This window comes from Rhynchophorus ferrugineus, unplaced genomic scaffold (genome assembly GCF_030347505.1).
Source record: "Rhynchophorus ferrugineus isolate W39M unplaced genomic scaffold, kcgeb_rfMv2 rfM11, whole genome shotgun sequence".
In the NCBI taxonomy this organism is placed as follows: Eukaryota; Metazoa; Arthropoda; class Insecta; order Coleoptera; family Curculionidae; genus Rhynchophorus; species Rhynchophorus ferrugineus.
The window spans coordinates 30967703-30979551 of NW_027472590.1; the positions used below are offsets into that span (position 1 = coordinate 30967703).

The following is an 11849-nucleotide window of genomic DNA, read 5'->3' on the forward strand; positions in this document are numbered from 1 at the left end:
GATTTGAAAATGTTCCCATACAAAATTCAATTAGTCCAAAAATTGCTAACGAGAGATCCTGATCAACGAGTTTAGTACAGTAATGTAATCCTAAGACTGTCTGGTGAAATTGAAGATTTTTCATCTAAATTGATAATGAGCGATGAAGCCCATTTTCTTCTTAGTGGCCACGTCAACAGAATACACATAAACAGAATAGTCGGGTTTGAAGAACACAGAATCCTCAATTAATTCAGGAAACATCATTGCATCCAGTAAAAACAACTGTATGGTGTTATATTCATGTTGGAAACCTCATTGGTCCATTTTTTTTTTGAAAATGAAAATGTGTTGCAGTTACTGTTGCTACTGAATGGTATGTGATTCGAAATTTTCTTGGGCTTGAAATGGAAGTGCAAGAATTGAATGATGTTTTTGCGATTTAGCATTTATTAATGGACGGATTTAACAGTACTAGAATTTTTTTAATACATTTTTTTGAATCAAAAATTTATGGGAATTCAACGATTCAACATCTTAAAGATATTATTCGTCACGAAACTGAAGAAATTCAGCATCAGATGTTGCAGGATGTCATGAAAAACTACCGTGTATCGCTGGTTTAGTGAATTCAATTGTGGTTCAATATTGTGAGATTGAGGCATCCCCAAGCATTAGTCCCACCAGCATATATGCGATTTTACATGAACACTTAGCTGTGCGAAAGTTATGTTCGCGTTGGATCCCACACAATTTGACAATCGCCCAAAAAAAGGCTCGTGTCGATTGGTGCAAAGAAATTCAGTCGAGGTGCTTCGAAAGACGTTTATAAAATCGTAGCAGGTGACGAATCATGGATATATTGGTATGAGTCCGAAAGTAAGCAGCAGTCGACTGTATGGGTTTTCCAAGATGAACCAAATACAACAAAAGTTGTTCGCGCACGAAGCACTTCAAAGAAAATGGTGGCCTGTTTCTTCGGGAAAACTGGTCATAATGTAACAGTGTCTCTAGAGGATATATATATATATATATATATATATATATATATATATATATATATATATATATATATAACATAAACATAACAAATAATTATTTCCCTATAGGCAGACTGTGGAACTAATAAAAGTAATAAAAAGTATATATAAAGGAATAAATATATCACAATACATCAAAATCACTCATTTGAAAGTATCCAAAGAGTTTCTCCCCCGGAAACAAACTCGCGTGAACGATTCAACCTCACAATTTCGTCGTCTCTTGGATGGGGCGCACGTTTTCGGCGCACGGACGTCATCCCATCTCCTGACCTATATTTATATTCGTAAAGAGACCATGCCCTTGTTTTTCGCCTTTAAATTAGATTTCGGCTAGGAAATTAGAGTAGAAAATGTTTCGTATAATTAAAAAGTGACATGCCCCGTGTTATATCAAAGGGCAAATAGATAGTTCTGTTTATTATATCGGCCTTGTCGGTGAGTACGAATATTCTTACGACAAATCGATAGGGTTTGGGCCGGTGTATTCCTTCTAGATATGCATTCCCTCTACATAAATATATCCAAGGAACAACTACCGATAGTTTATAGGAAAGAATATAATGTCCATTTCTTGGGGCTGGAGAAGCTCCACCCATTCGACACGAACAAATGGGGTAATATTTTTAAGGTAAGGTAGGTGGTCTCTGGCTATTTGAGAGGATCTTAATCGGGAGATATGCGTTGTAGATACTCAGCGATTGCGGAATGATAACTAAGAAGACTGTCGTGGTGCCAAACGAAGCGAAAAAAGAACATTTATTGATGGTGCACAAGAAGAAATATTTGAAAAGTTTAAAGGTGATAGAACTGCGATGGAAGGCGGCTTGTTTGTGTCATATCCTGTTTTGTTTTAGTGCAGTTTTAAGGTAGCTCGTATAACGGAGGTAGCTCCCTTAGTTCTTGTTCCTAACTGTTTAATACAACGGGCCTATTTACGGCCTATGCGGTGAGTGATTAAAAGTAAATTTTAATATTTTTGTCCTATATATGAAATACATAATATTCTTTATACATAATAATTATAAACATAATTCCTTTCAAGGGTGATACACTCATTATTGCGATCCTCCAACTTCTTGATACCATTTTTGTAGTACGATTTGTTGTTTGCTTCAAAATATGCTTCAATTTCGGCGATCATCTCTTCGACGAAAATGTCTTCACAGCCAGCATTGTTTTGAGATCTGAGAACAGGAAATATCCACTGGGGGCCAGATCTGGGGAATACGGTGGCTGAGGAAGCAGTTCAAAGACCAAATCATGGATTTTTGTCATCGTTTTCAAGGACTTGTGACACGGTGCATTGTCTTGATGAAGCAGCAGTTTCTTTTTCTTCAAATACCGCCTTTTCTCGGCGATTTCGTCCTTCAAACGGTCCAATAACGCTATGTAATAGTCGCTGTTGATGGTTATTCCTTTTTCAAGGCAGTCAATGAAAATCATTCCATGCGCATCCCAAAATACAGACGCGATAAACTTTCCAGCCGACTGTTGCGTTGTTGTTTTCCCACGCTTTGGAGCGGGTTCATTGTGTGCAGTCCACTCGGATGACTGTCGATTGGACTTCGAGTGAAATTATGGAGCCATTTTTTATCCATTGTCACATATCTACGCGAAAAATCGGGTTTGTTATGTTGGATCACCTTCAAACACTGCTCCAAATCATCAACTCGTCGCTGTTGTTGGTCAAATGTGAGCTCGCGCGGCATCCATTTTACATAGAGCTTTCTACTTCTACCCAAATATTGGTTATTGATATGATGTACACGTTCAGTTGATATCTTTGGAGTCTCTGCTATTTTATTCAATTTCTATTTACGGTCATGTTTTCGTTGGTAAGAACCTCTTTTGGGCATCCACTGCGTTCACCGTCTTCGGTGCTCATTTCACCACGTCTAAACTTAGCATACCAATCCCTGATGATTGATTTTCCTGGGGCAGTGTCCGGAAACTCGTCATCAAGCCAGGTTTTTGCTTCAGCTATATTTTTATCCTTCAAAAAGCAATATTTTATCAATTTGAAATTCCTTTTTATACATTTTTTTTTCACAATAACACAAGTTGCTTCACTCAAAATGCTATAATTCACAAACAAATGATCTGACAGCTGTCAAATATATACACGCATCTTTTGAGGGTTAATTCTAACTAAAAAACATATAGAATTCTAGTAGGGCCATTTATATGTTAGGCCGGGGATTTTACAATTGACCTACTACAATAAAATCGTCATTTTCTTGATTAGTATTTAATTTTAAATTTTATTAATTTTTTATATTCATATATATATACATATATATATATATATATATATATATATATATATATATATATATATATATATATATATATATATATATATATATATATATTTATATATATATAATATATAAATATATGAATAAACATTCAATTTTTCCTCTTTGTTTGTAAAAGATATATAGTTTTTTTCTCTGATATTTTTGTCGAAATCGATATATCGATATTTTTTTTAAAATCGATATATCTAAATATCGATATTTTTTCCGCCGACGAATAAAATTGAATAATTCATAGCCTTGTTTATTTATGCGATTATATGCGAGCTTTGTTTCCCAAAATTGCAATAAATTCGTTTAACTAAGAAAAAATATGAAATCTTGCAAGATATTATTATTTATTATGAAATATTGTCCCCGTACTTATATCAGATTATATATTATACAAAAATAATTTTTTTAGTCGGTATTATATTTAGAACTGAGACTTTTGTAGGTATCAAACAGGTGGTTCCATTTTAGCGGGGAAGCTGGCGCTGGACCGAGGATGGGCCATCAACATCGGTGGGGGGTTCCATCACTGTTCGGCGTCAAAAGGGGGCGGTTTCTGTGCCTACGCTGACATAACGCTGCTCATCCATTTCCTGTTCTACCATTTTCCGAAACAAGTACACCGATGCAAGCATTGGCTTGTCGCTAGGCTCGGTACGTTCAACTTTGTTTCAGGTCCAGAAGGTGATGATAGTGGACCTGGACGCTCACCAGGGGAACGGATACGAGAGCGATTTCAGAAATTGTGATAGCGTTTATATTATGGACGTGTACAACAAGTGGATTTATCCGAAAGATGTGAGAGCTAGACAGGCGATCAGGCGTAATGTGCCGCTGGATTATTATACCACGGACGAAGATTATTTGAAGGCTGTAAAAAAGTAAGTTATATGAGGGTCACTATTTATATTTTGGGAACTGGCAACACTGTTGTCATTTAAGTATATCTAACGGTTCCATCGTAAAGTTTGACATTTTTGACGATATACGTACTCAGAACATTTTGTCGCTTTTTTTATTTAGTTCAAAGTTTCGTCTCGGTAAGAAATGGTACGAAATCGTGAACATTTTTGTGCGATGTTTTTTTTACGATTTTCGATGTGGATTATCACAACAAGAATGCATTAATCAACTTAATTTGACTTTTGGCGATGAAGCTCCATCAAAAACCATCGTGTATCGCTGGTATAGTGAATTCAATCGTAGTCGTAGTTCGCTGTCCGACGAGTTTCGTGAAGATTGTCTAGAATTGGCTGTTGTGCCAGAAAATATCGATGTTGTGTGCGAAATGATTAAGCAAGATCGTTATGTCACCTAGTGTGAAATTGAAGCATGTCTAAGCATTAGTTCCACCAGCATATATGTGATTTTACATGAACACTTTATGTTCACAGTTATGTTCGCGTTGGATCCTACACAATTTGACAATCGCTCAAAAAAAGGCTCGTATCGATTGGTGCAAAGAAGTTCAATCGCGGTGCTTCGACAGATGTTTACAAAATCGTGACAGGTGACAAATTAAGTATATATTCGTATGAGCCCAAAGGTAAGCAGCAGTCGACTATATCGGTGTTCCAAGATGAACCAAATCGAACAAAAGTTGTTCGCGCACGAAGCACTTCAAAGAATGTGGTGGCCTGTTTCTTCGGGAAAACTGGTCATATTGCGGCAGTGCCTCTAGAGGGTCGTAGAACAATAAATTCTGATTGGTACACAACCATTTATTTGCCAAAAGTATTCGATGAAATAAGGAATACAAACAAGAGACGCTGGTGTTCTTTATCATGACAATGCGAGCTCTCATACATCGGCTCAAACAAGAGGCTATTAGAGCACTCAAAAGATCGAATTGATAGTTCATCCGCCGTACAGCCCTGATTTGGCACCCAATGATTTCTTTTCGTTTCCATCCGTGAAGAATAAACTGCGTGGTCAACAATTTTTATAGCCCGAAGAAGCTATTGAAGCTGTCAAAATTAGTTCCTGTGGTTTCGTTCGCTTCAATCTTCTGATTTCTTATGTGTTGTCCAGTAGCTGTATTGCTTCCACGTTATTTCGATTTAGCAAGTTTGCTTCATGTTTTAGGGCGAAATCTTGGATCAGTTCGTGTATCCATTTGATTCCGAGGTCATCGTGCAGCTCTTCGTTTATTACGTAGCGATAAGCATTGGTAATTATTGGTAGAACTTTGGTTTGGGTACGTTGGATTACTAGTTGGTTTGATGTTTTCGCGCAACCTAATATTTGAATCTTTGATTTTAGATCAAGTTGAGAGTATCTTCTGACTAACCAGTACAGTTGCTTGACTTTGAGTCTAATTTGCTCTGCTTCTCTCACATGATGTTTCCAGTTTAATCTACCATAAAGATATATTTCGAGGTATTTAGCTGATTCTGCTTGAGGAATCGGGCATCCATCGGGTCAAACCCGATCGAAAGCTTGTGAGACTTCCAGGAATATTGCAGGGCAGTATTTCTTTTCCTCAAACGCTCTTTCAATAGCCGCAGTTACTCTGTGCACTTGATCTTGCAAGATAGATGTATTGCCCAGAAATTTGTTCATTGACTCACTCGATTTTTTCTCTTGAAACAGTTGGCACAGGCTCTGGTGTTGAAACTTTATCTTTTGTTTTACCAAATTAACAGTGGGAACATTTTGTATACAAATTCTAAATTTGAATTCTTAATGGACTTCTTGTATATAGTATTAAAAATATACAATTAATATTTTGATGGTTTCAGAACATGCGGATTAATATGATCAATCAAATCGATTGAATAAGATAAGACTTACAGAGGTGTTCCATATGATACATAATAAATTAACACGTCCATATTAATTTAAAGTTGTGACACATAGCTAGTATTTTAATTCCATATCTAAAACTATCGCAAAAATACCATTTTTCGTAGTTTTGGTTCTAATTGATACGTTATATTAATATTTATCGAGTTTTTAAAAACGTTTTTTATCTCGAGTGTGTTGTTTGAGTATTTATTAATTATTTTCATTATAATGTATTTAATATAGAAAGCAATCGAGGTATTTTTTTTTGCTAAAACAAATATTACCGCCGCTTTTTGTTTAATTAACCTTATCTTGCATTATATCAGATCCTTTTGAATTTCCAGTAAATTCTTGAATAAAAATCACCAGGATGCCGATAAGCATTTAAAACTATTTGAGTTCAAAAAATTGTCTAATAATAATGGTGAGCCATAAGAAGATGAATGAATGTCTTGTCACATCATGATGGAGATATAGTTTAAAAAAAACTTTATTGATTTTTTGGAGGGATTAGTCCCTATTTGCTTTTTATTTTATTCTATCTTTTGCTAGTCATGGTTTAACTTCATCCAGTTATCTTGGTCTTTGTCAACCTTTTATCCTAATAGCTAAGATACTTACATGTATTCTGATAGTTTTTTCACTTTAAAAAGGCATTTATTGAGAAAATTCGTACAATATATGTTAATAAAAGCATTTTTCTCATTGTTCTGATAACACGGCAATATCATGTCGGAGGAATGATGAACCAAAGATCATATTGTCGTTCCCTTTTGATACTTCTTAAACATTTCGAAACCGTATACCAGCCATGCCAAGCTCGTAAGTGATGAAACAATGAAGTCAATTCATCTGGTGGTTATTTTCATCCTATGTAAATGCCTGAACATAACTGATCCGTCAACTGTTGAGCTATCTGAAAGTTATTAGGAATTTGAAATTGAGAGATTTTCACCCAGCAAGTTGTGTGTTTCATTCTCTTCGTATCTTTCAACAAAATAACCATTCTTATATCATTAAAATCAAAATCAACAATTGTTATACGATGGAGAAGCCTCGCCATAAGTTTCTAAACATCCTTAATTGGATTCGGCAGCGGATTTCTTCAATACAATAATAGGGTTTGATATTAGCGTTTAGTATACGCCGAATAACTAATACTGAATAAAGAACTGTCATTTTGTATAGAAAAATTTCTGTGCCATCGAATTTAACAGTTATGTTAGGTTGTGTAACAACTGATTACATTGTTATATTATCAGTTATTTGGAGCAATATTTATGTGCTTGATTTTAATCACATACCACTTTTTTTTTATTCTTTAATATATCTATTTATATCTCTTTTTATTGTGTATATTTCGGTTGTTTTTGTTCGCCTTGGAATGATTTTTAATATTTTCTTGTGAGTCTGTGAAATGTTAAATTTAAAAAAAAATATAAATAAACTAATATTAAAAAGCCTCTACAATGCTATAATAGAAATATGGTACATTACAATATATTATAAAACAATACAATAAAGCAATGTAACAAATAGCTTAAAATGAATATACAAGAAATAACGATAACGAATGTTGTTTCGTTTTTATATTTTTAGATTATATTGACTTGATAAATGATGATAAGAAAGAACAATTATTCTTGTATTGTCTGATAGTCTTACTAAGAACGATATTTAATTTCAAGGTACATTTTTAATTAGCATTGAACTATAATGATACTTGAGTTTTACTAATTAGTTTTGCGGAAGCCTTGTCCCATGATATTTTGAAACTTAATCTTTAACAATAATCTAACATAACAGTAACCAAATCTTTGTTCAAGGCTCTATTGTTTGGTCGATATTGAAAGCTTGCGGTCTATCTAATAGAAGTCATATAAGAGTAGTTTTATAAATTATATTCACTACTAACTATAATGATTAACAGTAACTTTAATGAAATTAGTAAATGATGGACTTGTTGGATTTTTAAAAGAACAAGCTTCAATAATAATGGGATAGCGAAAAAGTCGTTTTTTTCACTTTTTTCGAATAGATTTTACCCGTGTATATTAGAAATAATGATCAATGATATGTGTGCCAATTTGATCCATCACTTTCTATTGCTTTTTTTAATAAAACCATACTTTTTGTCTTTGTAAAACTTTATAATTCTTTACAAGATTCTTTAAAAGAGTTTTTTAAATATAGAAAGAAAGTGGTTGAGTACATAGTGTTTGTTTAGTTTCATAGTGGTGTTATGATATGTAATACGTCCATATAGGTTGGCATTTTAAATAATTTCAATGCTGACCGAGGTGTTCATTCCAAAAAAGCAAAATATGCCGAAAAATTTGTAGAATCTAAATTTTCAAACCTCAATTTTTACCTGAGTAAACAAATGATTATTTCGACAGTACGGTGCGACAGCAGACAGCCCTCGTTCTAGAAGTTAACGGACGTCTCGTAACGCTGAAAATGTGGCTTTGATGCGTCACATTGTTGCAGAAATTGAAGATTTTTCGTCTAAATAAATAGTGAGCGATGAAGCCCATTTTCTTCTCAGTGTCCACGTCGATAAACAGAACAGTAGGTTTTGGTGAACACAGAATCCTCAATTAATTCACGCAACATTATTGCATCCACTAAAAACAACTGTATGGTGTGGTATGCTGGAAACATCATTCGTCCCTATTTTTTGAAAATGACCAAGGTGTTGCAGTTACTGTTACTGTTGAACGGTACCAAGGCATTCTTCGAATTTTTATTGTGCTTGAAATGAAAGAGCAAGGACTAGAGGACATGTGGTTTCAGCAAGGCGGGGCCACAGCACACACAGCTTGTTCAACAATTCAATGATTAAATGACGTTTTTCCACGAAGACTAATTTCGTGAAGTGACGATTTATCTGGGCCAGCCAGATCTCTGGGTTTAACGGCACCAGACTTTTTCTTAGGTTTTTGTTTAATCAAAAGTTTATGTGAATAGGCACCAAACGTTTCAAAATATTAAAGACGATATTCGCCACGAAATTGAAGAAATTCAGCCTTAAATGTTGCAGGATGTCATGAAAAATATCTTAAAAAGAATCGCAGTCACCATAACGAAAAAAAAGTAAAGACCAAGTAAGACTTTTATGAAAACCAAACTAACTTAACTTTTTTTGGAGCAAAGTTATAGGCAATCAAAATGGTAGCGGGAGTTTTGCCCCACGTTGAATGGTATGACTATCATTTCGACGCGTTATAGTATGGCCTCATCGAATTGCAACTATGTACTACGAAAAACCGAAATTACATGTTCCGCATCTCATTATTATCAACTCTACAACTAAAAATAGCTGCAATTATGTTAAATGTGAGAAGCATTATAACATCTTTCCGTCTCACGTGAATTTAGAAACAAGTTGTTGGGTTTTTCTTCCAATGTTGAACAATTTACTTTTCATTTTTGCAGAAATTTGCTCGAATCATTGAACGAGTTCCAACCTAATTTGATCGTATACAATGCTGGGACGGATATCCTTATAGGAGACAAACTTGGCGGTCTTTCCGTATCAGCAAATGTATGAGTACCATCACTCAAATATACTTCTGACGTTTATACAAGTCTTTGTTTCTATTCTAGGGTATTTTAAAGCGAGACGAGTTCGTCTTCCAACAAGCGAAACTGAAGAAAACCCCAATCGTGATGCTGACCAGTGGGGGATATCAGAAGAAGACCGCTAGGATTATAGCTAGTTCCATATTGAACCTCTACGAGATTGGTTTGATCGATAGTAGTCAAGAGTACTATTTTTAACTAAGATACAATGTTGATGATATTTTCGATTGTATTATATGTATAGATAGGTATTTTGTTCCGAGATATTTATTGTCGAATACACGAGACATAAAGTATTAATGTTTTGAAAATCAGAAAAATTGTTTTCTTTATCAGTTTTATCAGTTTTGTCTCATATCTATTAGTTGTAAATGACGCGATCGTTTGAAATATATATAGGAATATGAACTAATTCTATGCTATGTGTCTTATCTATAAAAAATCTTATAGTTTTATAACCTACTGGGGTACAGAATAAGTTTTTAGAAACGAAACCGAAATTTCCAGGAGGCTAAATGAAAAAATGGTTTTACATTCGTAAAAATAACTCGTATAAGTTGATTTAATTCATATATTCTGCTAGTACAGTAGTTTTCTGTAAATCCTACAGAATATTCCTCCCCAGTAGCTATCACTTTTTTGCTTGATGGAAATCATTTTTCTCGCTCTACAAGATGTTAATTCGGTCCGTACTTCTCTACGGATCTAATGTTTACTTCAATTTTGTTACACCCAACCAGGTGAAACGGCTTCAAGTTTTCCAAAATAAGCTTCTCAGGAGAATCTTAAATGCTCCATGGTTTGTCAAAAATAATCAAATTCACAGGGAAACTGACATTACAGAAATCAAGCACTTCATATCTCAATCATTCCATAAACAACAACGTAGCTCAAGTTCTTCTGAAAACGCGCTTGTTCGCGAGCTGGTGGACATGCTGGGAGCTTAGCACCGCGTCACCGCTAACCTTTCTTTTTCCACGCTGAAACGACCTCATCTGTCGCTGCAGTCATAGCTTTTACTCCCACACGACAGTATAATACAAATCTATAAAACAAATTTAATACAGTAGCAGTAGCAACGCACAGGGGCCAACTGTGAGGCGGTTTCGGTTTAGTGTTTTGGTAAGCCAAGAGGAAGTCCCACATCTTTCCACCCGCTCCAACTTGTCACTTCAGAACAAGTGTCTGTAACCAGGTATACGTTAAGCATTCTATCGCCTGGTTTTAACTGGTCAGTTGAAAAGTCCCCGGACTGACACATAGATGGCGCTATTAGAAATAAGCTTAGACAACCAGCCATACTGTACAACGCACAAAGCTCAAAAATAAAACCGAGAACTGCGAAGGGTATTTCTTCTTCTTATACTTTACACTGGCCGATTGTCAACTGGTATAATTGGCACCATCGCATTTGGCCAGGTATAAATTCAAATTACAACTCTCGAAAAATCCTCTTTCTTATTTTCCCGCTGTCGGAAGAGTCTTATTTCCCCCCCTTGTGTCGTGTCGGACCAGTGTCTGTAAATAAAGAATACCACGTGGTACTTGTTTTTTACTAAGTTATTGTGTGATCTGCATCGCATAGAACCCACAAATGCGTATGTTTTTTAGTTAACCCCAACCCTTAAAAGATGCGTGTATAAATTTGACAGCTGTCGGTTAGTTTGTGAATTATAACATTTTGAGAATAAAAAAAATAATTTTGCCAAAAAAATGTGTTTTACTGTGGTAGGCGGGGGACTTTTCAATTGATCTGTTAGGTCAGAAAAAAATCATTTTTCTTTAAAGAACTTCTTCAGATGTGAGAAGAGCTCAAAATTAGAGGGATAATGAACAATTCTTTCTTTGGTTTGATTTTGGTAACAGTTTTTTTATTAAGTGCATTTTCAGGTGTCTTATCTTAAGGAATGCTATTCATTTTTCCTGATCTACTTATGATAAAATTATATCATTTAAGTAAAGTGGAGAACTCTTCAAATGAGATCTTCTGTTGATGTCGTTCGTTGGGGTGCTGGATATCTTCTTTACTACAATTTACACCATTACTTCACTACAATAATCAACACATTTTCCACATTCTGCTAATAACTTGACATCTTTCTGTTTGGTGTAAATATGCTCAATTTCAGTACATCTCAGAGTTTAT

General features: G+C 34.8%; 1 protein-coding gene across 2 annotated transcripts; it reads left to right on the forward strand.

The window, feature by feature from the left end:
* The first annotated feature begins 1316 nt into the window (after positions 1-1316).
* HDAC11 (Histone deacetylase 11) lies at positions 1317-10023 on the forward strand. Of its 2 annotated transcripts, XM_076418368.1 has the most exons (8): positions 1317-1457; positions 1517-1650; positions 1710-1820; positions 1877-1968; positions 3777-3948; positions 4007-4212; positions 9557-9665; positions 9728-10023. In XM_076418368.1, exons 2-8 carry the CDS (start codon positions 1519-1521, stop codon positions 9899-9901), a joined length of 996 nt encoding a protein of 331 aa, XP_076274483.1. In that variant the 5' UTR covers positions 1317-1457; positions 1517-1518; the 3' UTR covers positions 9902-10023. The 2 variants fall into 2 exon arrangements, with proteins under 2 accessions (XP_076274483.1, XP_076274484.1); XM_076418369.1 differs by lacking the exon at positions 1317-1457 and having other exon boundaries at positions 1518-1655.
* The last annotated feature ends 1826 nt before the right edge of the window (positions 10024-11849 follow it).